This window comes from Bufo bufo, chromosome 11, assembly GCF_905171765.1.
Source record: "Bufo bufo chromosome 11, aBufBuf1.1, whole genome shotgun sequence".
NCBI classification, from domain to species: domain Eukaryota; kingdom Metazoa; phylum Chordata; class Amphibia; order Anura; family Bufonidae; genus Bufo; species Bufo bufo.
Window position 1 is genome coordinate 66,114,903 of NC_053399.1, and position 27,429 is coordinate 66,142,331.

Genomic DNA, 27,429 nt, shown 5'->3' on the forward strand with positions numbered 1-27,429 from the left:
TGTGGATGGAGTGCAGTGTGAGGTAGTGTGTGGATGGAGGGCAGTGTGAGGTAGTGTGTGGATGGAGTGCAGTGTGAGGTAGTGTGTGGATGGAGTGCAGTGTGAGGTAGTGTGTGGATGGAGGGCAGTGTGAGGTAGTGTGTGGATGGAGTGCAGTGTGAGGTAGTGTGTGGATGGAGGGCAGTGTGAGGTAGTGTGTGGATGGAGGGCAGTGTGTGGAGTGCAGTGTGAGGAGGGCAGTGTGAGGTAGTGTGTGGATGGAGGGCAGTGTGAAGAAGTGTGTGGATGGAGGGCAGTGTGTGGAGTGCAGTGTGAGGAGGGCAGTGTGAGGTAGTGTGTGGATGGAGGGCAGTGTGAAGAAGTGTGTGGATGGAGGGCAGTGTGTGGAGTGCAGTGTGAGGAGGGCAGTGTGAGGTAGTGTGTGGATGGAGGGCAGTGTGAGGTAGTGTGTGGATGGAGGGCAGTGTGTGGAGTGCAGTGTGAGGAGGGCAGTGCGGCATGTGTTCCCTGGCCGTCACTAGTTGCAGGCGCCTCAGTAGTAGCGGCAGCTGATCACTAGGAGGATGGTGTGAGTGAGTGCAGCAGCCCCGCTCTCTCTCCTCCTCTCTCTGTCTCAGGCTCTGTCTGCCCCCCTCCCCTCTTTCCCCGGGGTCTCAGTGCCGGATGGTGTGCAGGGCTCCCCGGGCAGGGGATGTGATCTGCCCGGGCTCAGTCAGTCAGCGGTCGCCGCAATGATCAGGATCTTCCCGGACTTCAGCGTGCAGGTGACGGCGGCTCCAGGAGCTGGAGGGGCTCCTCCCGAGCCTGGGGCGGCCAGAAGCGGGGGTGCCAACGGGAGCCACTCGCACAATGTGCCCGGGGTCAGCTCCTACCAGCAGCGGTGAGTAGGTGGCAGCTGTGGGAATCATGTGGCATCTTGTATTGTTCTGCTTATAGGTGATGAGTTGATTCTCAGTGGGGGGGAGGGGGGGTTCTGCCTAGTTGTAATGTGGTACCTTAGCCCCCCCCCCCCCCTCCCCATTCTGAATGCCTGGCATCATCGCCTGGTATATACATTGCTCAGTGCCATTTCTTAAGGAAACCTCCTACTGACAGGTCTGGCGAAGCTGAATCTGGGGGATATGTCAGGCACTTGGCTATGGTGAGTTTTTTGGGGGGTGTCCTGGGGTGCATTGTCCTCTGCAACATCAAAACTAAAGTCATTTGGAGGTAAAAAGATTCAATAAATAATACACAAGTGTACCATCACTGGGGGCACCAGGAGGATGCAGTGGACAGCACGGTCCAGCACTGGTTGTGGCTTAGAGGATTGCATGCTAGGCATTAGTTTGAAAGTTGCTTTGCCTGATGTCTAGGTGAGAGATGCATGGACTGTAAGTGGATGGGATGTATGGAAACATCTTATAGAAGGAACTGGACCCACTGGATTTTGGACCAGAATTATTCTTTATGCGTCTGACTGTACCTTAAACATGCTGTAAATGTAGATGGTTGGGTTAATGGGTATACTGTATAAGCACACTCTACAGAATAGGGTTAGCTGCCATTTCCGTAGAAATAACTCGTTTCCATGGCTTGACCTGCTCTGCACCCTTCAGCCAGTGCCCTCCATCAGTCCCACCATTAGGACAATATCCATCCTTATGTCTAATGAAAGTTTCTGCCCTGCCTGTAGTCTTTTCCCACCACTGTCAGCCTGTGTCATTGCCTGGACCCTTATTGGAGAGTGTCATCCAGCTGCGGGTCACGGTTTCATGTAACATATGTGGCATATCTCCAGGAGTGTGTGCACTGTCCGCTGGCATCCATGTCAAGATACAAGACATGTATGTAGAGTTATGGATATAGTTATAACATATGTATTGCGGGAATACCTATAGTAACAAAGTTTGGTGCCATGTCTACAGAGTTTGCTGTGTTTGTGTAGTAGCTGGACAGATGAATCACCATGCATAGTTATCTGTCAGTAGACATGATCTATTGACTGTGGAAGGAGCACACATGATGTGATAGTTATCATATACATTTTATACTCTTTAGTACATTGACTGTTTTAGATATATAAAAAAACAAGAAAAAAACATCTGAAATACAAACATTTTTGGTTGTAACAGAGCAACTATTTGGAACACATTCTGATGATATCTCTACCCATCTATATAGAATATGTCTATGTATCTGTCTATCTATGAAAACTCACGTTCACATTGCAATTGTGGATTTCTCCTGCAAGCCTCGTCTGTACATTTCTATTAGAGCTTTCTATCTGTTTCCTAGTTGTTGGCCTATTATGAGCAATTCCTAAGGTATTGCAAATATCTCTCCATCCCAATCTGTGGATGTGATTGAAGCTCTAATACTTTGCAAGCCGTGTCCTTCAGAGGTGGATGAGAATTGGAAATCAGCAGGGGTTAATCATATTCCTCTCTCTACCCGCACCTTGTTTATCAGAACATATGGAAATGGCCTGTCACTCCCCAAAGTGTTAGGGATCAGTCACAGGATTGGGACGAGGGAAGGAGGGGGAGCAGAGGTCAGGCAGGAAAGACAATGAGACATTGATTTCAACGCAGAGCCTGCAATCGAACATTGTGCTATATCTCACTAAACCAAAAAAGAAAGAAATCACACTAAAACTGGATTACAATAACTCAACCCTGCTACATGTTAGCATCAATCCAGGTCTGATACCAAATGGCAATATTTGCCGATTTTTCAGTGACTACGTAATATCTGATCTATCACCATATATCACAGGCGAACCTGAAGCAAAGCCCAACTTTATTTAAGTAGTAATTTCTACAGTTTGTATGCAGTTTTTCTCAAATTTAGGTGAAAACAATATAGCGTTTCATGATCAGGTTGTGAATACGCAGCCCATGATTGATATTGAGGATATGTAGCATTTATTTCAGATTTTAGGTAACTCGCATTGTCACGTTTTATTTCTCTTCGCCTATGCTATGGGTTTAAAGGCATTCCTACAGCAGCAGACAAGCCTTCTTCACACATCACTGCAGCATCTTTTCAAAGGAAAATAGCAATACTCTTTTCGCTAACGCTGATTACAGAAGCGATCATAATCCTGATTACATTAACCCTTTTGCCTACACAGATAGGATCACAAAGTGAGCACATTGGCTGCTGAATGTAGAAAAAAGGCCAAGAAGACTGTGCAGATGTATACCTCCTAATGAACATAGGACAGTCCTGCTGTCCAGTGTTTAACGATTGGTGTTCTTTCACATACACATTGCATCCCTATATATACTCGATAGCATAATCAGGCATCATATGAATTCATATCTTCTTTTCTTCCATGTACTCAGTTTTATAGTAAAGTTGTGAATTAGAGATGAAACACTGCAGTTAAACGAATGCATGTGTGTACTATAAGTATAAAGTATTTTCAGAATGTATTTAAACCCATTTACTATATATTTGTATGCTCAATGAATATGGGTTTAGGCCTCTTCATGTATGGAATGATAGTGGAGCAAATACCTGCAGTGATAGCTGTCACAATATTAGACATACACCGGTAATACATCCATTCTTCCGTCACGGTAAGAACAGATGTGTGAGGTTTGACATATCTAGCCTTTGGATCATGTGCTGCATCTGTTGCATGGAGGGAAACCTGTGTCGCCACTAGTCATGCCTATGGTGTCTGAATAGGCTGAACATAGTCATTTTGAAATTTTGCTCCATCTAGAATGATACCTTTACAGGACAGGGAGATGTTTTATGCATCCGTTCTTTCCTCAATATAAAATTGCAGGATATATCTTATGTAAATCATGACCTTGACCTTGTAACCTGAGCCAGAACATGGGTTAATTCATTGAATCGGTAAATGCAAGTAGCAGCGGGGAAGCAGTGGTGTGCAGACAAGCTGTACATTATATATATACCATTTACGTGAAGATCAATATATAGCTCTATTTTATGAGCAGCACACAAATATCAATGGCTTAGGTAATTATACTTTTTTATAAACCTAATATTTTTTAACTCTGCAAATATAATGTTTGATGGATCGCTACTAAACATAGAATAGCCTCCCTATGAGATACAGATAAAATCAGCTTCTGCGGCTATATACTGCTGGCTACGTGGTGTTCTAATGTGCACAGGTAATGGGATCAGTAGTATGACCATATGTACATAGGAAGTAGATAGACTATTATTGCACATTAGATATCCATAATTCCATCTGACTATTGAGAAGGAGATATAGTACAGTTCTGAGTGAATCATCTTCATATAGAATGATGTCTCTTATACTCACTTTCATTTTACAAGAGTGTATGTTGTAGACATGATGCACTGCCATGTAAAAGCTGAATGTATAGGGTAACATAAGGTAGATGACTGTAACAGTAACCATGTCTAGTGCCGAGTCCGACCTGCTCTTCTGTGCATTAATATTATCTGCAGACTTCTTATAATAATAATACCAACACATAACACTAGGTATATCAGCGACTTCACTACAATACCCAGACTTCTGGAATCCTGTGCAGGTTGGCGTGGATTTATTAAATAATGTCTAGCCCTTTAAAGCGCACAATAGTAAAATCCTGCACACAGTATACATTGAATTACTAGCAAATAATTGAATCAGTGAGTTTGCCACCCTGTACAGCACAGAAAGGAGGCAGCGCAGCCAGTGTTTGCTTTCAGAAGAGCCCCGAAATTCAATTATTCTTCAGGCAATCTACTTGTACTACCATTACTTTAGAAGCCAGCTGTCCAACTCTTTTGCTGTCAAAGTGGCCCCCAGCTCTTTGAAGTACAATGTACTGCAGATTTACCTGGAGCATAAAGAGTTAACCCATCAATGGCATTGCCCTGTATCTTGGCAGATATCGCTTCCAGCATCACCTATCAACTCTGCTCAATAAGCTGGAGAAGGGAGGGGTTTACCCTGGGCCTGAGCAAGGGGGAGATCAGCCCCTGTAATTGGAAGATGTAAAACAGCGTCTGATCAGTATTGGTTTATTGACATGCCCAAGGATTTCGGCTTCTGGTTTGGCCTCTTATTTATTCATATTTGGTTGGCAGATGTGCACTATACGTATAGAATTATACATCATATATAGGAAAGTATGTACATGTACTCACATGCATATTAGACAGTTCTTTCTATTCTCTATAGTGCATGCTGAGGACATTTTGGAGAAACGCTATTGATGAAACACCATTCATGACTAAGAATACACTTCTTGTGTCTTTTTACGTCTGTGAAATTTTCAAGGATGCGAAAATAAAGGTTTTTCATTTTATTTAAAAGAAGTTCTGGAGGTTCTCTTTATTTCTCCTGGACTATTCATGTTTGCCCAAAACCATTAATGCTATCATCATTATTACTATCCTTTATATAATCCTAAGTCCCTAGCTTTTTCAGTAATTGTATTCAATGTCCTGGCCCAACTTCAGTGGAGCTAACAATCTAATATAACTGCCATAGCACACAACAGACATTAAAACTACTGCTGATTTTTCATTAACATTTTTCATTCTCCTATCCAGGAAACCGAATCAAATGTTCATTTATTCATAAGAACATTATTAGAACTGTTATAATACAAAGCATATAGTATTAGTAATATGTACTGTATATAGTGCATCAATATGGCTAATGGCTGGACAGAGCCCAAAAAAACTAAAACTTGGTAATATTGGAGTTGCATTTTTCTATTCAGAAATCATTTTTAGTATCATTATAAGTGGTAGTATTGTCTCAGTGTATGCAGTGAGAAAATGCCAGAAAGATCAGACTGTTCTGTGTAGTATAAGCTGATGCCCGGAAATGCCAATCAGCACTGCACACAGGGAACATCAGTGACAAGACTAAGGTGATTACACTTGGATTGCACAGGAGACGGACTATTGAAGGACCCGTTAGATGCTTTAGGTTATGATGGATTACAATGTGGAATGTAAGATCAGAGAACTGTGCTTGGCCCATCAACTTTCCCATTGACAGATGAACATGTGTTCCACCAATGCTGGTTATATATAATCTTATTATGTGTCTTATTCTTTTTATATTGGGAATGTCATGTTTGCATATCATAGAATTGCATCAAATATCATCTGTTTATATACCTTTATTACGAACCTGCATTTAGTGCAGTTCGTACTGTAGTATATACATGTGTATATTCTGTGCATATCATGCAAAATGATACTCTGATACAGAATTATTCCCCTGGCTTCAAAGATTCAAAGCATGTTTGCTGCAGGGAGCTACTGTATTTGGATCAGTATACATACATTTGCAAAATGGTTTCCTGGTTTACTTACTTTTTTTTTTTATAAATCAGTAGTACAGGTGAATATACGAAACTTTGTATCGAATTAGTTGAATCAACTTTGTCTTCGTGCAGCCTGTTGTTTCCCATTTCCTTGCCTGCAATTTCCCTGCAAATATTCAAAACCCTCTACAGTCACCCAAAAAATCCACCTAGTATAAACAGTAAATGAAGACTGGGAGGAAGGAGTCAAGGGACATACAGCTGTCGATTCTCACACATACAGAGCCAAGCATGGCGCTAACATCACACCAAGTACAGCCACGTTCTCTAAAATATGGAGAGGGAGGCAAAGGAAAAGAAAGATAGTGAAAATATAACAGATTAGACTGACTGCACTAATATACTATGTACAGCTGTCTGCGAAGTGACTGAGATTTACAATAGATAGGGATATATATATATTTATACAGTGACCAGAAAAAGTATCCATACCCCAATACTTAAATGTATTGTATTAGGATTCTATCTGATAGACCAACATAAAGTAGTAAGTAAGTGTGAAGGGAAAATAAAATGATACATGGTTTTCGAAAAAATCTATAAATAAAAATCTGAAAAGTGTGGTGTGTATTTGTATTCAGCCCCTGTACTCTGATACCCCTAAATAAAATCCAGTGTGACCAATTGCCTTGAAGTCACCTAATTAGTAAATAGAGTCCACCTGTGTGTAATTTATTCTCAGTATAACTACAGCTGTTCTGTGAAGGCCTCAGAGGTTTGTTAGTGAATACTACTAGTCAAACAGCATCATGAAAATGAAAAAACACACCAGACAAGTCAGGGATCATGTTTTGGATAAGTGTAAAGCAGGGTTAGGTTATCAAAAATATCCCAAGCTCTGAACATCTCACGGAGCACTGGTCAATCCATCATCCAAAAATGGAAGTAGTATGGCACAACTGCAAACCTACCAAGTCATGGCCGTCCACCTAAAATGACAGCCCAGGCAAGGAGAGCACTAATTAGAGAAGCAGCCAAGAGGCCTATGGTCAGTCACTCTTGAGGAGCTGCAGAGGTGGGAGCATCTCTCCACAGGACAACTATTAGTCCTATTAATCGTGTACTCCACAAACCTGGCCTTTATGGAAGAGTGGCAAGAAAAAAACATTTTTGAAAGCAAGCCATAAGAATACCAGTTTGCAGTTTGCCACAAGCCATGTAGGGTATACAGAAAACATGTGGAAAAAGTTGCTCTGGTCAGATGAGACCAAAGTTGAACTTTTTGGCCTAAATGTAAAACGTTATCTTTGGCGGAAAACTCTCCATCAATGTGTGATACTCTCCATCCAATTTGACGGAGGTTCCGCTTTTTTGCAAAGAAGAATGGATAAAAATTTCAGCATCTAAATGTGCAAATCTGAGAAATGCCCCAAAAGACTTGCAATGAAAGGTGGCCCTACAAAGTCTTGACTCAGGGGGGGTGACTACAAATGCACGCCACACTTTCCAGATGTATAATTTTCTTTTCACGTCAAACATTCAACTTTGTGTTGGTCTATCATATAAAATCCGAATATTTTTTTTTTTAGTTTATATATATTTATATAAGACGATTTTGATAGAGTGTGTAAATTATAGACTTGATATACAAATTCTCAACTCAGTTTGGCGGGTGGTGTAAACAGCATATGCACTCCACCATGAAACACATTTTATTAAATTACTAATACATTATATAAAAAATGAGGATACAATTTTGATGTAAGAAGATGAGATGCCATAATAATTCACGAGTACCATCTAAGTTCCTCTTCAGTCGTCTTGTAACTGGCACTCTCTTCCTGGATTGCCAGGATTCCATTTTTGCTGTGGCATGAACAGCACATCTGAAGTCAGAAAAAGCAGAGATTTAAATGTATAAATTACATGTTTTACTGACTTTTCACAATAAACAACACTCATTGACAGAAAAACTCAAGGAGTTGTTGGAATAAAAAAATACTTTATATTTGTGAATGTAATGATGATATTCAATGCATTCGGAAAATCTTTAGACCCTAACACTTTTTTCACATTTTGTTATGTGGCAGCTTTGTGTTAAATTATTATTTTTTTAATCCAGCTTTTCCTCACCAATCTGCACTCAGTACCCCATAATGAAAAAGTGGAGACAAAAGGTTAGAAATCTTTGCTAATTTATTGAAAATCAGTTTTTTGCTCCTTTCAGCTTTCCCTCAATCCTGACCAGTCTCCCTGTCCCAGCCGCTAAAACACCCTCACAGCACGATGCTTCCACCACAATGCTTCACTTTAGGGATGGTATTGGGCAGGTGATGAGCAGTGCTGGTTTCCTCCAGACATGATGCTTAGAAGTGAGGCCAAAATGTTCAATCTTGGTTTCATCAGACCAGAGAATCTTTTTTCTCACAGTCTAAGGTCTCATGCACACGACCGTATGCGCATAGGTTACTATGATGCTGCGTGCATCGGGCCGCCCGCAGGACTATTGTCCTGCACTTATAAGATTATATGAGTGCAAGACAATAGTCCCGCGGGCGGCCCGATGCGCACAGCATCATGTGATGCTGTGCGCTCCCATGAGCACGATATATGCCGCTTTGGGACATATGGCCCGCTCAATTGATTAGGGAACACTTGAATTTTTTTTTTTTTTACTGAAGCACAAGGCCGCAACATAACAAAATGTGAAAAAGGTGAAAGGGACGCTGAAGACTTTCCCAAATAAATTGTATTTAAGTGATTACAATATTAGAGCGAAAGGATAAGGTTAGTGGGAAAAACTGTACAAATGAAAGAAGGCTGTAGTACCTTGTTGGGTCTCCACTAGCTTAGATACAAGATGAGATATGGTTGGGCATGGAGGCATGCAGGTTCCATATGGTATCCTGTGGCACATTTGACCACAGATGTTGCAACTGGGCATGTAGATACTGCGCAATTGTAGGTTACCAAAGCTTGCGCCCCAGCTATAAATGCTCGATTGCCAATAAATCTGATGAGGCCAAGGAAGTGTTGCAGTCTGGTGTGGGCAAACATTAACCAACTGAAAATGCCAGTTGGAAGCCCTGCTATTAGAAGAAACTTGTAGCTGAAGGATGTTCTGCACTTATTATTGAGCTGATAGTGACCCTTGTGTAACTACGATGGGTCCCCAGATCACTACACCAGTATTAGGAGCAGTGTGTTGCTCCACAGCAAAGGTAGGATTGAAGCGCTCACCATGAGGCCTCCATACTTGAACCCGACTGTCAATGGATCCTAAAAAGAGTCTGGATTAATCACTCAAGATGATACTGTTCCAATCTATAGCAGTCCAGGTTTCACATTCACAACACCACTGCAAATAAAGGCAATGGTGGTTGGCTGTCAATGGCAGGAACTGTAATGGTCACCATGACACCAGATTCCCTTCTGCTTAGCACCTGAAAATGGAACGAGCATAGGCAGGGGTGTGTAATAAAGGTGCCAACTGTGTCTGGATGGTGGACAAGGAAAGTGTTTGGAGCTACTAATGTTTGTCGGCATACCAAACAAATCTCACTACTGGTGGTCTGTCTGCATGCCCTCATGTAACCAGTGCTCCCAAAAACTCCTTAACAACTAGGCCAGAATAGTCTAGATGGTGGGCAATTTGTCGACACAACCATCCTGCTTCTCCCAGCCCAATGACATGCCCTCTCAAGGTCTCTTAAAATGTCTTTGAGTGCAGAAAAAGGCAGACAGCAATCTCTTACCAAGAGATACACTACCTAAAAGTAGCCGCTTAGAGCCTTTTTATAGGTTTATAGGAGTCATCCTTTCATATATGATAAAGCTTAAATAGTACACAATGGAAATATATAACATACTGATACAAAAAAGGAAGTGGTGTTGCCAGCGATTCACTTTTTCTCTGATTGGCTGTAGCGGTCATATAACTACTTAAGACAATTAGCATCTCCCTGCTTGGGCTATTCCAATAAATATGCAGTTTGACATGTAACCTTGATTTAGTGGAGCAGATTTATTAGGACTGTCTAAAGAAAAACTGTTGACAATTAAAAGATCTGGCTGCACTGGATGTATCAGTGGTAGGAGATATGTATTCAAAACTTTATAAGAACAACGCATTTCAGGGCCGAACTAATTTGCGCTTCTCTTTGCCCTTATTGCATACCCAGGGGGCAGTGATGTCATACATGCGATGGTGATGCCATACCCAGGTGACAGAACGGAGGCATCCAGGTGTCCAAGTGATAGCATATTAAAGGCAGAGTTTTAAAGGGTGAATTTAATGGAAAACGTAAAAAGTTCACCCTACAGTGATATTATAGCATGAAAGTAGGGCATTTAAGTAGAACCATGCGATGGTGATTTCCTTATCTCAAACTATTTATTGAAACAAAAGCCAATAACAGTGGTGGGTATACCTCCACAAAAATGGCAATGTCTCAATAACTTGTCATGTGGCCTTGAACATCAATTACAGCTTGACAACAATGTCTCATGCTGTTCACAAAGCGTTTGCTGAGGCGTGGCATTCCTCTCTTCTTGAATGGCGACCCTCAGGCTATTGAGGTTTTGGGGTACAGAATTACAAGCTTCTACTCGGCTGATCCCTTAGGTTTTCAATGGGATTCAGGTCTGGAGAAAGTGCAGGCCACTCCATTTGAGGTATCCCAGTCTCCAATAGCCGTTCCCTAACAATGCAACCTTGATGAGCTGGCGCATGTTCGTCCATGAAGATGAAATTAGGCCTGGATCTACCACTGCTCTGAGCTGTCATATATTTCTGTTTAGGAATATGGATTGCCAGAGGATGTGCTGGTCTTGATAAAGCTCCCCCAAACATGTGCGATTTGTCGGGGCCTGGTCTGAGAAAGAGATCTTGATTAGCTGCAGGAGTGAAGGTCGCGTGGAAGGAGAGGGTTGCAAAAATGTTGGTGGGTGGGGGGGGGGGGGGGGGGTTGTAGTGGGGCCCGTATCGGGCTTCTCATTGGTATGCTAGGCAGAGACTTCCACCTAACAGTGATCCCTGTGACGTCACCTGCACAAATGGGTGGTCTTTAGTGCTGCCATAGGCTGTTTTACAGGCTAGGGCAGGGCTAAAGACCCCCGCCTTTTTTCTCAGTAATGCCGGCACAATATGGGACTAACACAGATGTCTTCTGCTTCCAGTTATATAGGTACAAATCTGCTGACAGATGTCCTTTAACAAAGTTCACATGACATTTTGAACTCCTCGAGGACTTCTGACATACACCTCCAATGGGAGATTGTAACATATTCTGGAATAGAAATGGAGGCTCCACAGTAGGCCGTGGTGGAGGTGCTCAGTGTGATTGCCAGGCTGGGGGTCCTCAGTGGAGATCTGAGGCTGTGGTTCTGTGCATGTAGCTCTGAGTGGTGTCCACCCAGCTTCTCCACCCGAATCACTGTGTAATTGGGGATAAATCTTCCTGTCTACTGTACATCCAGTCAGAGAAAACATGGACATGTGGAATTCACAAAATGGTTTCTAATGCAAACCTAAAGAGCACACAATCATATCAGAGATGGTGTGATAGCGAATTCAGAAAACTTGTATGGGGTCATCCTAGGAAATATACTTGCCAGCTCTCTCAAAATGTCTTGGGGACTCTCTGAAAAAGTGGATATCGCCTCGAAGCTGCGGCATATCTCCCAGGTACCCCACATACTTACTTCTCCCTGTTACTGCGTTTCTCTGTGCTCCTGTGTCCACGGTCAGGACTTTGCATGGGCAAGCGTAGGAATGGAGGGACAAGTAAAGAGTGGGGTCTCCTCTGTGATCTGTAAAGTAGGATTTGGTATGGTGTTTGTGGCTCTGTATCTTTTAGGTGGTCTGGTCAAGGGTCTGTATTTTTTGTTGTCTGTTTTAGGTAATCTGGGGCCCTATTTATTTAGGGGATCTTGTCAGGTTCATATTTATTTAGGAGCTCTGGAGTCTGTATCTTTTATGAGTTCTGGGGTGGAGGTCTAATTGTGGATCCGCAAACCACGGATACTGATCGTGCGCGTTGCACATTTTGTGGATCCGCATGTCCCACCCTTTGGTGCCTATTCTTGTCTGCCAAACGGATAAAAATAGGACATGTTCTATCTTTTTCCTCGGCCGCGGAACAGGCATACGGACGTCTGCTGTCCACATCTTGTGTGGCTTCATTGAAATGAACTGATCCACATCTGATCGGATGCAGATCGGATGCGGATGTAAAGTATTGTTGTGTGAATGGGCCCTTATTTCTAGGGTCTGGGTCTGTATTAGTTGAGGGTGGTCTGGGAGTCTGGGTTTGTGCTGTGGACATTGTAGTGTTTGTTTAGGGGTCATATGTACTATCTGTGATTCCAATGTTAGGAAGTATTCCCTTCTTACAATGTTGGGGGTTGTAGTTTTCTCTTTCCATGTAGTGGAGCACAACAGGTGTCTGTGAGGCTGAGGGAGGAAGATGCTGAGAGCAGGCAGGGAAGGTGTTACATGGGGGGCTTCACTGCAGACCCCTCTCGGAGGAGGGCCAGGCTAGTGGAGCCGGCAGCAGGGCAGCCTGCTAGTCCCTTCTTCCCGTCACCAGACATTAGGGCTAGGTGAAGTGGAGACGGGGAAAGGTAGAGAGGAGAAGGAGGGGAGAGGAGCAGAGGGGGAGGGCAGTGTGATGGAGCGCAGTGATGGAGGGATGCATCGGCGGGAGCTAGAGCCGCTGTCAGCCCTCGGGGAGGAGGAGGCTGAGCGGCTGTGACTGGCGGAGGATGACGGCTTCCTCACACCGAATGACCATACGGACGTCTCGGGGCCGCTGTCCGGAACATGGCGCCCACCAAGCCCAGCTTTCAGCAGGATCCATCCCGCAGAGAACGGTAAGAGAGGCCGTGGATGGGGAAGGCCTGAGTGTTGGCGGCGGTGTGCGGGACACGGAGCGGGGGCACATGTGTCACAGCCCGCACTGCCTGGACCAGAAAGAGCCTCCAGTCCTCAGGACAATGCATCGCATCCCTTTTCATTGGTCCTTGTAATCATGTGATTGACAGGCTGACAAGCCCTGAACCATCCTGGGGGCATGGAGGATGGGGTGGTGGTATTGTCCCATCTCCTGTGTGGCCTCATGGGCAGGAGGTTTTTGCTGGCCCTGGCATCTAAAGTTGTATATCCTTAGCCATAGACAAGATGTGCCATGCCGGCGGTCCCATAGAGTGTCATCTTCCAGTATGGAGGGGCCTTATTCTTTATAAAACTCTGGCGGTGTCACCCACTCCTGGGGCTAGTCAAGATCGTGCTCTCCGACGAGGCCTGGCAGCCGCCCTGTCCGTTTCCTACGGTGTCACTGTATATAATGTCATGGTATAATACTGTTGAGAGGGCCCTGACAATAAAACCTTTTAGTCCTCCTCCTGGGTGTGCCCCTTTTGAGTTTGGGCCCCAAAGCAGTCGCTTCCCCTATAGCTACGCCACTGCTGGCCCTGTCAATCAAAGTGGGCGCAGCAGTTGCAGAGAGAGCAGAGAGCCAGTTTCATAGGTATAGATCTGCTAACAGATTCCCTTTAATTTGAAATTGTGAGCCCCAGTGGAGACAAGGGCCCCTATGAGTGATGATAATCTGTGTACTGTGCTGTGGTATATTTCGGTGCAATATAAATTACCGTATAAGACGTATCTGCCCATAAGACTCACCTAGGTTTTAGAGGAGGAAATTAAAAAAAATTTATATCTTTCATCAGACCTCAGCTCAGACCCACAATCACCCCCAATGTTAATCAGACCTCAGATCAGACCCCCAATATTAATAAGACCCCAAACACACCTCTGATCAGACCCCCAATGTTAATAAGACCACATGCAGACCTCAGATCAGACCCCAATGTTAATAAGACCACATTCAGACCCCCAATGTTAATAGGACCACATTCAGACCTCAGATCAGACCCCCAATATTAATAAGACCCCAAACACACCTCAGATCAGACCCCCAATGTTAATAAGACCACATTCAGACCCCCAATGTTAATAGGACCACATTCAGACCTCAGATCAGACCCCCAATGATAATAAGACCCCAAACACACCTTAAATCAGACCCCCAATATGAATATGACCCCCAATCAGACCTCAGATCAAAGCCCCAGTATGCGTAAAACCTCAGATCGCACCCACTGGTAATCAGGCTGGAGTGTTGAAAAAAAGATAAACCAACGTACCTCTCCTGCTCCGGCCGCTACTAACATCCTGCACTCTTCCTGCCGCGCTGTGCTGTAACCCGACATCATACGGCGTGAGGTCACAGAGCGCCGACGTCCTCATGCGGTGCACAACGAGAGGAGCCCTGCAGGAGAAGACCAGGAATCCCCGGGGAGCGCTGCATTCACTGCTCCCTGGTCCTCCTCTACTAATGAGTGCTTCCATAATGGGAGCACTCATAAGTATTCATTCGCCCCATAAGACGCACTGATACTTTTCTCTCACTTTGGAGGGAAAAAAGTGTGACTTATAGGGTGAAAATACGGTAATACAATTGTAATAATAACATGCGACTGACAGAGACCACCTTGTACAGATTTTTCCGTCTGCCGCATAATTATTGAATAGAAGAGCGGGGGATATGTTCCGCTGCTTTTGCCTTCTTAGCATGGAGGGGGCTCAGTACTAACAACTGAGGGGACCTTTCAGGTTTCCTGTCGACAGTAATGGTCATGTGTAGGAATATGTATAAGTTTGTGTAGACCACAGCCTAAGGTTGTTTTTCGGTAGCCAGCAACTGGTAAGCAATGGTATCCTTTAGGGCTGCACGATATATCGCAAAAATAATCGAATCGCGATAATCAGCAAATGCGATTTGGCGATTCGGCCGACTCGAAAATGCCGCGATTATATATGAAGGGGCCCCTATTGATAAAATGTCCTCTGTCCTATTGATAAAATGGCCAGCCTCTGTACTTACTTTCACGATGAATGCACTGCAGCGAGCGGGAGCGAGCGAGGCGGCCGGCGCGTGACTGACGTCACTTAGTCACGCTCCTGCTTCCTGAATTAACTGGGAGGAGCGTGACAGTGACGTCAGTCACGCGGGAGCGAGCGAGGCGGCCGGTGCGTGACTGACGTCACTTAGTCACGCTCCTGCTTCCTGAATTAAGTGGGAGGAGCGTGACAGTGACGTCAGTCACGTGCCGGCCGGCCCGCTCGCTGCCGCTCTCTGCAGTGCATTCATAGTGAAAGTACAGAGGCTGGCCATTTTATAATTAGGAGAGTTATGTGCGCAGTTTAGGACACATAGGGCCATGAGGGGGACCAGCATAAGATGCTATATGTGTGTCTTATGCTGGCCCCCCTCGTGGCCCCATGTGTCATAGCACACATCCCCCATAATAGTGTCCTCCGCAGGTCCCCCATAACAGTGTCCTCCGCAGATCCCCCATAACAGTGTCCTCCGCAGATCCCCCATAACAGTGTCCTCCGCAGATCCCCCATAACAGTGTCCTCCGCAGATCCCCCATAACAGTGTCCTCCGCAGATCCCCCATAACAGTGTCCTCCGCAGATCCCCCATAACAGTGTCCTCCGCAGATCCCCCACATAACAGCGTCCTCCACAGATCCCCCATAACAGTGTCATCCACAGATCTATACCTCCACAGATCCTCCACATAACAGCGTCATCCACAGATCCCCCACATAACAGCGTCATCCACAGATCCCCCACATAACAGCGTCCTCCACAGATCCCCCACATAACAGCGTCATCCACAGATCCCCCACATAACAGCGTCCTCCACAGATCCCCCACATAACAGCGTCATCCACAGATCCCCCACATAACAGCGTCCTCCACAGATCCCCCACATAACAGCGTCATCCACAGATCCCCCACATAACAGCGCCATCCACAGATCCCCCACATAACAGCGCCATCCACAGATCCCCCACATAACAGTGTCCTCCACAGATCCCCCACATAACAGCGTCCTCCACAGATCCCCCACATAACAGCGTCCTCCACAGATCCCCCACATAACAGCGTCCTCCACAGATCCCCCACATAACAGCGTCCTCCACAGATCCCCCACATAACAGCTCCATCCACAGATCCCCCATAACTATGTCATACCCAGCCGCGTCAGCGGCTCATATGGTAAAATCCAAGCAAATAGACCTCTAGCACAATTCCCTTAAAATATCGCATCGCATACCGTTATCGCAATTTTTAGGGCCCTAATCGCAATCGCACAAAATTCCCATATCGTGCAGCCCTAGTATCCTTGTACCATAATAATTTGAATGGAGCTCAGGGATGAACACTCATATTTTTAGAGCATACGGTGCCTTGAAAAAGTATTCATACCCACATTTATTTCACGTTACACCCACAAACAAATGTATTTTATAGGGATTTTATGTGATAGACCAACACAACGTAGTATGTGTGTAGTGAAAAGAGAATGATGAGTTGGGCTAGGCCCTTAGCTCCAGTGAAAGGAAGTCTTAATGGTTCAGCATACCAAGACATTTTGGACAATTGTACACTTTCAACTTTGTGGGAACAGTTGGGAGAAATCCCTTTTCTGTTGCAGCATGGCTATGCCCCAGTGCACAAGGCAAGGACCACAAAGGCATCGTTGGGTGAGTTTGGCATGGTAGAACTTAACTGGTCTCCATAGAGCCGTGACCTCAACCCCATGGAACACCTTTGGGATGAATTAGAATGGAGATTACAAGCCAGGCCCAACATCAGTGCCATAGTATCAGTCTGACCTCACAAATGCTTTTCTGGATGAATTTTCAAAAATTGCCACAGACACACCAAAATCTAGAAAGCCTTCCCAGAAGAGTGGAAGCTGTATTATCTGCTAGCGGGGGGCAACTCCTTCTTAATGCCTATGGATATAGAATGGGATGTCGTAAAAGCTCCTGTAGGTGTCCTAATACGATATATAGTGTATGTGTGTGTACAGATACAGACAGATGAAACCGTGTAGCAAAGATAAAGGGTTAATAAAAGTTAGGATTTCTCCACAACGAAACCTCCAATCTCAGAAAGCAATATACCCATTGTACCCACTAGGAGAGGAAATGTCTGCATTAGTCAAAAGCCTGTATTCTTTATGAAATCTTTACAGACTGTACAGTCCAATTTGATCTGATATCAGTGCTAGACTGTGTAGGATAGGGATTGACCGATTATCGGTTTTACCAACATTATCGGCCGATATTCAGGATTTTGAAAGTTATCGGTATCGGCATCTATTTTCCGATCCCTCCCCCCTGTGCCGCCGCTGCCACCAATGAGAGGAGAGGGGACAAGAGGAGGGGAGGGGCTATGGCAACTGCGCCACCAATGAAGATAACTCTCTTATTAATTCATATACAGGAGGCGGGAGCTGGCTGCAGAATCACATAGCCAGCTCCCGACCTCTATGACAAGTAGCTGCGATCTGCGGCAGTTAACCCCTCAGGTGCTGCACCTGAGGGGTTAACTGCCGCGGATCGCAGCTACCGCTCATAGAGGTTGGGAGCTGGCTATGTGATTCTGCAGCCAGCTCCCGCCTCCTGTATATGAATTAATGAGAGAGTTATCTTCATTGGTGGCGCAGTGCACCCCCCCCCCCCAACCCCGGTATTAGAAAACATTGGTGGCGTAGTGCGCCCCCCCCAAGCCCCCCAGTAATAATCATTGGTGGCAGTGGCCACAGGGTCCCCCCTCCTCCTCAGTGGCAGTTCCCATCGGAGCCCCAGCAGTGTAAGGCTGGGGCTCCGATCGGTTACCATGGCAGCCAGGATGATATTGAAGCCCTGGCTGCCATAGTTAGCTCCCTTGCTGCTGTGTGCACAAAGCACAGAGCAGCAGGGACAGTGTGAGGTCCTATTCACCCTGATAGAGCTCTATCAGGGTGAATAGGACAAGGGTTCTAGTCCCTAAGGCCCATTTCACACGGGCGAGTATTCCGCGCGGATGCGATGCGTGAGTTGAACGCATTGCACCCGCACTGAATACCGACCCATTCATTTCTATGGGGCTGTTCACATGAGCAGTGAGTTTCACATCAACGCAGGCCCCATAGAAGTGAATGGGGTTGCGTGAAAATCGCAAGCATCCGCAAGCAAGTGCGGATGCGGTGCGATTTTCACGCATGGTTGCTAGGTGACAGTCTATTCACTGTATTATTTTCCCTTATAACATGGTTATAAGGGAAAATAATAGCATTCTGAATACAGAATGCATAGTAGGTGATCAATTGAGGGTTAAAAATAAAATAAAAAATTAACTCACCTTCTCCTCTTGTTCGCCTAGTTCCCGGTCTCTTCTTTACTTCTTAAAAGATGAACTACCGGCTAGGACCTGTGGTGACGTCAGATTACATGCTCCAATCACATGGTCCGTCACCACGGTGATGTACCATGTGATTAGAGCATGTGATCTGACGTCACCAAAGGTCCTTTAGCCCACAGCTCATCATTAAAGAGGACCTTTCACCATAATAAAACCTCTAAACTAACTATACAGATGCGTAGAGCGGCGCCCAGGGATCTCCCTGCACTTACTGTTATCCCCGGGCGCCGCTCCGTTCTCCGGTTATAGCCTCCGGTATCTTCATAGTTAGGCTCCACCCAGGGGAACCTGATGCCGTCTCTTTCTCCTATGCTGTAGCGCTGGCCAATCGCAGCGCTCAGCTCATAGCCTGAGAGTTTTTTTTTTCTCTCAGGCTATGAGCTGAGCGCTGCGATTGGCCAGCGCTACAGCATGGAAAAATGAGACGCCGGCAGGTTGCCCTGGGTAGAGCCTAACTATGAAGATACCGGAGGCTATAACCGGAGAACGGAGCGGCGCCCAGGTATAACAGTAAGTGCAGGTGGATCCCTGGGCGCCGCTCTACATGTCTGTATAGTTAGTTTACAGGTAGTGTTGAGCGAACTTCTGTTTTAAGTTCGGCGTCTAAAGTTCGGCTTCCGGTTAGCGAAGAATCCCGATATGGATTCCGAATTCCGTTGGGGTCCGTCGTAGCGGAATCAATAATGGCCGATTATTGATTCCGCTACCAAGGACCACAACGGAATTCGGAATCCATATCGGGATTCTTCGCTAACCGGAAGCCGAACTTTAGACGCCGAAGTTCGCTCAACACTATTTAGAGGTTTTATTATGGTGAAAGGTCCTCTTTAAAGAAGTAAAGAAGAGACCGGGAAGTACGCGAACAAGAGGAGAAGGTGAGTTAATTTTTTTATTTTTTTTTAACCCTCAATTGATCGCCTACTATGCATTCTGTATTCAGAATGCTATTATTTTCCCTTATAACCATGTTATAAGGGAAAATAATAACATCTACACAACACCTAACCCAAACCTGAACTTCTGTGAAGAAGTTCAGGTTTGGGTACCAAACATGCGCGATTTTTCTCACGCGAGTGCAAAACGCATTACAATGTTTTGCAGTCGCGGGTGTTCCCGGGACGCACCCGCACATTTTTCCGCAACGCCCGTGTGAAAGAGGCTTAAGGGGGCTAAGAGTCAGTTAAAAAAAAAAAACATAAACACCAAAATATTAAGTATAAATGAAAAAGAAAGATTTACAAAAAAAAAATACACGTTAACAATAAACATTCATTTTCAGCAGATTTGTGTAGGAATGTTTTTCAAAAATGAAAATTCTCAGAATATCGGTATAACTTATTGGCTATCGGCCTGAAAGTTCACAGATTATCTGTATCGGCTCTAAAAAATCAATATCGGTCGATCCCTAGTGTAGGACACACCCGTTTGATAAGGGTAATGGTAATCCAGATGTTAATATATTCCTAAAAATTCAGGGAGCATAACAGAGGAACTGCGATGGGGAAAAAGCTCCAGGTTTGTTTTTTCCCATAGGGAATGCAAGTATCTTAAATGCATTTTTGTGATTTCCACAAAATCTGAAATAGTGGAGAAAAATGCATTGACAAATAGCTCTACAAGCTAGGGTGACAGTGCTGACGCTATACCACTCATCTAGCCATGGGGTGACAGTGCTGACGCTATACCACTCATCTAACCATGGGGTGACAGTGCTGACGCTATACCACTCATCTAGCCATGGGGTGACAGTGCTGACGCTATACCACTCATCTAACCATGGGGTGACAGTGCTGACACTATACCACTCATCTAACCATGGGGTGACAGTGCTGACGCTATACCACTCATCTAACCATGGGGTGACAGTGCTGACGCTATACCACTCATCTAACCATGGGGTGACATTGCTGACGCTATACCACTCATCTAACCATGGGGGTGACAGTGCTGACGCTATACCACTCATCTAACCATGGGGTAACAGTGCTGACACTATACCACTCATCTAACCATGGGGTGACAGTGCTGACGCTATACCACTCATCTAACCATGGGGTGACAGTGCTGACGCTATACCACTCATCTAACCATGGGGTGACAGTGCTGACGCTATACCACTCATCTAACCATGGGGTAACAGTGCTGACACTATTACCACTCATCTAACCATGGGGTGACAGTGCTGACGCTATACCACTCATCTAACCATGGGGTGACAGTGCTGACGCTATACCACTCATCTAACCATGGGGTGACAGTGCTGACGCTATACCACTCATCTAACCATGGGGTGACAGTGCTGACGCTATTACCACTAGGGGTGCACCGAAATGAAAATTCTGGTCCGAAACCGAAACCGAAAATTCAGGATGCCCTTGACCGAAAACCGAAACCGAAACTGCCTTTTTGCCCAAATACTTTTAAAATACTTTTTTTTTAATGATTGGCGCTGTTATGGAGAGGGGGATCTGTGGGTGGCGCTGTTATGGAGAGGGGGATCTGTGGGTGGCGCTGTTATGGAGAGGGGGATCTGTGGGTGGCGCTGTTATGGAGAGGGGGATCTGTGGGTGGCGCTGTTATGGAGAGGGGGATCTGTGGGTGGCGCTGTTATGGAGAGGGGGATCTGTGGGTGGCGCTGTTATGGAGAGGGGGATCTGTGGGTGGCGCTGTTATGGAGAGGGGGATCTGTGGGTGGCGCTGTTATGGAGAGGGGGATCTGTGGGTGGCGCTGTTATGGAGAGGGGCATCTGTGGGTGGCGCTGTTATGGAGAGGGGGATCTGTGGGTGGCGCTGTTATGGAGAGGGGGATCTGTGGGTGGCGCTGTTATGGAGAGGGGGATCTGTGGGTGGCGCTGTTATGGAGAGGGGGATCTGTGGGTGGCGCTGTTATGGAGAGGGGGATCTGTGGGTGGCGCTGTTATGGAGAGGGGGATCTGTGGGTGGCGCTGTTATGGAGAGGGGGATCTGTGGGTGGCGCTGTTATGGAGAGGGGGATCTGTGGGTGGCGCTGTTATGGAGAGGGGGATCTGTGGGTGGCGCTGTTATGGAGAGGGGGATCTGTGGGTGGCGCTGTTATGGAGAGGGGGATCTGTGGGTGGCGCTGTTATGGAGAGGGGGATCTGTGGGTGGCGCTGTTATGGAGAGGGGGATCTGTGGGTGGCGCTGTTATGGAGAGGGGGATCTGTGGGTGGCGCTGTTATGGAGAGGGGGATCTGTGGGTGGCGCTGTTATGGAGAGGGGGATCTGTGGGTGGCGCTGTTATGGAGAGGGGGATCTGTGGGTGGCGCTGTTATGGAGAGGGGGATCTGTGGGTGGCGCTGTTATGGAGAGGGGGATCTGTGGGTGGCGCTGTTATGGAGAGGGGGATCTGTGGGTGGCGCTGTTATGGAGGGGGATCTGTGGGTGGCGCTGTTATGGAGAGGGGGATCTGTGGGTGGCGCTGTTATGGAGGGGGGGATCTGTGGGTGGCGCTGTTATGGAGAGGGGGATCTGTGGGTGGCGCTGTTATGGAGAGGGGGATCTGTGGGTGGCGCTGTTATGGAGAGGGGGATCTGTGGGTGGCGCTGTTATGGAGAGGGGGATCTGTGGGTGGCGCTGTTATGGAGAGGGGGATCTGTGGGTGGCGCTGTTATGGAGAGGGGGATCTGTGGGTGGCGCTGTTATGGAGAGGGGGATCTGTGGGTGGCGCTGTTATGGAGAGGGGGATCTGTGGGTGGCGCTGTTATGGAGAGGGGGATCTGTGGGTGGCGCTGTTATGGAGAGGGGGATCTGTGGGTGGCGCTGTTATGGAGAGGGGGATCTGTGGGTGGCGCTGTTATGGAGAGGGGGATCTGTGGGTGGCGCTGTTATGGAGGGGGGGGATATGTGCACTGTTATGGGCATAACAGTGCACAGATCCCTTTCCCCATAACAGTGCACAGATCCCTTTCCCCATAACAGTGCACAGATCCCCCCTCCCCATAGCAGTGCCATAGACCGATCCCCCTACCCATAACAGCCCCGGCCCTGCTGCTCACAGCATCACTCACTGCATCTTTATTTTACCTTACAATCGTCACGCTCCAGTAAGAACTCTGCAGGCAGAGCGGAGGGCGGCGTAACGTCACTTACTCACGTGACGCACCTGCTCCGCCCACTTTATGAATGAAGGAGGCGGAGCAGGCGCGTCACGTGAGTAAGTGACGTTACGCCGCCCTCCGCTCTGCCTGCAGAGTTCTTACTGGAGCGTCAAGGTGAAATAAAGATGCAGTAAACCGCCCGGCGCCCGCCCGCAGATGGTGGGTGACAAATCCCACACCCCATATTTTCGGCCGATATGTAACAATATCGGCCGAAATGGATTAGGTACATTTTCGGCCGATATTTTCGGCTGCCGAAATTTCGGTGCACCCCTAATTACCACTCATCTAACCATGGGGTGACAGTGCTGACGCTATACCACTCATCTAACCATGGGGTGACAGTGCTGACGCTATACCACTCATCTAACCATGGGGTGACAGTGCTGACGCTATTACCACTCATCTAACCATGGGGTGACAGTGCTGACGCTATTACCACTCATCTAACCATGGGGTGACAGTGCTGACGCTATTACCACTCATCTAACCATGGGGTGACAGTGCTGACGCTATTACCACTCATCTAACCATGGGGTGACAGTGCTGACACTATTACCACTCATCTAACCATGGGGTGACAGTGCTGACGCTATACCACTCATCTAACCATGGGGTGACAGTGCTGACACTATACCACTCATCTAACCATGGGGTGACAGTGCTGACGCTATACCACTCATCTAACCATGGGGTGACAGTGCTGACGCTATACCACTCATCTAACCATGGGGTGACAGTGCTGGCGCTATACCACTCATCTAACCATGGGGTGACAGTGCTGACGCTATACCACTCATCTAACCATGGGGTGACAGTGCTGACGCTATACCACTCATCTAACCATGGGGTGACAGTGCTGACGCTATACCACTCATCTAACCATGGGGTGACAGTGCTGACACTATTACCACTCATCTAACCATGGGGTGACAGTGCTGACGCTATACCACTCATCTAACCATGGGGTGACAGTGCTGACGCTATTACCACTCATCTAACCATGGGGTGACAGTGCTGACGCTATACCACTCATCTAACCATGGGGTGACAGTGCTGACGCTATACCACTCATCTAACCATGGGGTGACAGTGCTGACGCTATTACCACTCATCTAACCATGGGGTGACAGTGCTGACGCTATTACCACTCATCTAACCATGGGGTGACAGTGCTGACGCTATTACCACTCATCTAACCATGGGGTGACAGTGCTGACGCTATTACCACTCATCTAACCATGGGGTGACAGTGCTGACGCTATTACCACTCATCTAACCATGGGGTGACAGTGCTGACACTATTACCACTCATCTAACCATGGGGTGACAGTGCTGACGCTATACCACTCATCTAACCATGGGGTGACAGTGCTGACACTATACCACTCATCTAACCATGGGGTGACAGTGCTGACGCTATACCACTCATCTAACCATGGGGTGACAGTGCTGACGCTATACCACTCATCTAACCATGGGGTGACAGTGCTGGCGCTATACCACTCATCTAACCATGGGGTGACAGTGCTGGCGCTATACCACTCATCTAGCCATGGGGTGACAGTGCTGACGCTATACCACTCATCTAACCATGGGGTGACAGTGCTGGCGCTATACCACTCATCTAACCATGGGGTGACAGTGCTGACGCTATACCACTCATCTAACCATGGGGTGACAGTGCTGACGCTATACCACTCATCTAACCATGGGGTGACAGTGCTGACACTATTACCACTCATCTAGCCATGGGGTGACAGTGCTGACGCTATACCACTCATCTAACCATGGGGTGACAGTGCTGACGCTATACCACTCATCTAACCATGGGGTAACAGTGCTGACGCTATTACCACTCATCTAACCATGGGGTGACAGTGCTGACGCTATACCACTCATCTAACCATGGGGTGACAGTGCTAACGCTATACCACTCATCTAACCATGGGGTGACAGTGCTGGCGCTATACCACTCATCTAACCATGGGGTGACATTGCTGACGCTATACCACTCATCTAACCATGGGGGTGACAGTGCTGACGCTATACCACTCATCTAACCATGGGGTAACAGTGCTGACACTATACCACTCATCTAACCATGGGGTGACAGTGCTGACGCTATACCACTCATCTAACCATGGGGTGACAGTGCTGACGCTATACCACTCATCTAACCATGGGGTGACAGTGCTGACGCTATACCACTCATCTAACCATGGGGTGACAGTGCTGACGCTATACCACTCATCTAACCATGGGGTGACAGTGCTGACGCTATACCACTCATCTAACCATGGGGTGACAGTGCTGACGCTATACCACTCATCTAACCATGGGGTGACAGTGCTGACACTATACCACTCATCTAACCATGGGGTGACAGTGCTGACGCTATACCACTCATCTAACCATGGGGTGACAGTGCTGACGCTATACCACTCATCTAACCATGGGGTGACAGTGCTGACGCTATACCACTCATCTAACCATGGGGTGACATTGCTGACGCTATACCACTCATCTAACCATAGGTTTATTTTTTCCCATAGGGAATGCAAGTATCTTAAATTCATCTAAACAGCAGAGGCTGTTTAGATGGCGCAATCTGCTGCCAGCAAACAATGATTTTTGAAACTGCGTGAAATATGAAATTACATGATGGACGAAAGGGTAATCGGCAGCACTATACTATGGTCATGAGATGATCAATGTTATTGACTTAAAGGGATTGTCCAAGTTTAGAGCTGAACCTGGAGATAAGCTCCGCTCACACGTTTAGCCTGTATCAGTGGATTACTTCTAGCTCCGATACCCCGCCTGTGCTGAGTAGCATTTTCTTCACTACTGGTGACGTACCGGGCTTCTCATGGGTATGCTAGACGGAGGCTTTCGCCTAGCAGTCAGCCCGGTGACGTCACCAGCGGTCTTTAGCGCTGCCCTAGACTGTTTTTATATACTGAAAAAAAGCCGTGTACGTCACCGATAGTAAACAAACAGCCCTTGCCCTGCGCTATTCAGGGCGAGGGGGAGCATTGAATCAAGAAATGCTCCGATGCTTTACTGATACAGGATAAATGTGTGAAGGGGAGCTTATGTCCGGGTTGAGCGCTGAACCCGGACAACCCCTTTAACCTAACACTGGTTTTAATATTGTGTCTGATTAGTTGGATTATTTGGTTCCAATGACAATATCTGTGTGCAGTACCTGTACCAACCACATGGAGGAGTAAGACCATTGGTGCAGTATGGGCATACCCTTTTGTTTTATGAGGAGCCTATTTGCATCGTTTGACATTTGGTGTGATCAAGTACTTTTCACTAAAACACTTTAGATTTCAAGAGCATCATTATTTCACTTTTATATAATTCCTAAAGCAAAAAAATGTCCTTCACTGTTTCCAACAATATATTCATAGGCAGGGGGACTCTGGAGTATATCCCAGATAACAATTATCAATTGAAGGGGTTGCCTGACATTTTGGTATTGCTAGCCTATCCCCAGGATAGGTCATGAATATTTGAAGGGTGGGGGTCCAACTTGCAGGACCCCCACTGATTAGCTGCTTTTCTAGGTGGGCTTCCTCACAGCTTACCGGGCACAGCGCCATACATTGGATAGTTGCTGTGATTGGTATTACAGCCCAGGTCCATTCACTTGAGTGGGACTGAGCTGTGCTTAGGCCAAGTGCCTGATGTACTTGATGTTACTGGCCACAGCACACACTGGAGTGCCACAGGCTTTTCGGCTACAGCTAATTGGTGGTGCCGGGAGTTGGATGTCTACCCATCAGATATTAATGACCTATCATGGGGATAGGCCATTAATATCAAAATCACAGACAACCGTTTTAAACTCTGAATTATTGCAAGTTTCATGTTGAAAACAAGTACCGTATTTTTCGCCATATAAGACGCACTTTTTCCCCCCCAAAAGTGGGGAAAAAATAGCAGTGCGTCTTATGGGACGAATGCTGCTGATTTTGCCGAATTTTCAATGATACACCCGCCGCGATGTATCAGCTGTGAGGGAGGAGGGGCTGGGGGCCGGCATCTGCTTTTATAATGACAGCGGGGCCCGTGCAGTGACTGTATTCTACTACACGGGCCCCGCTCACTGTATAATCGTATCTGTAATGATTAATTATGTATATACCGGTAATCGCATAATCAGCGCCTGTATTACTTACAACTACAAGCGCTCGGTAGGTAGCAGAGAGAAGGGAGGAGGCAGGCCGGGAGGACGGGCGCTGGCAACGTGAGTCACTACGTCACGCGCCTGCGCCGCCCACTTTATGAATGAAGCAGGCGGCGCGGCCAGCGCCCGTCCTCCCGGCCTGCCTCCTCCCTCCTCTCTTCTACCTACCGAGCGCTTGTAGTTGTAAGTAATACAGGCGCTGATTATGCGATTACCGGTATATACATAATTAACTATTACAGATACGATTATACAGTGAGCGGGGCCCGTGTAGTAGAATACAGTCACTGCACGGGCCCCGCTGTCATTATAAAAGCAGATGCGACCCCACCCCCTGTATTAAGGGTCATTCACTACAGGGACACTGTTATGGAGGGGATCTGTGGATGACACATAGCATAAGATGCTATATATGTGTTATCCACAGATCCCCCCCATAACTGTCATACACAGATCCCCATAACAGTGCCATCCAGAGACCCCAATAAGAGCCACCCACAGATCCCCCCATAAGTGT

General features: G+C 46.6%; 1 protein-coding gene across 1 annotated transcript in view; it reads left to right on the forward strand.

Moving 5' to 3' along the window:
- The first annotated feature begins 731 nt into the window (after window positions 1-731).
- Window positions 732-27,429, forward strand: part of NPAS3 (neuronal PAS domain protein 3) — a 695,623-nt gene continuing 668,925 nt past the window's right edge. The window contains exon 1 of the mRNA XM_040412178.1: window positions 732-880. Within this exon, the coding sequence (XP_040268112.1) occupies window positions 732-880 (149 nt within the window). The remainder of the gene's footprint in view (window positions 881-27,429) is intronic.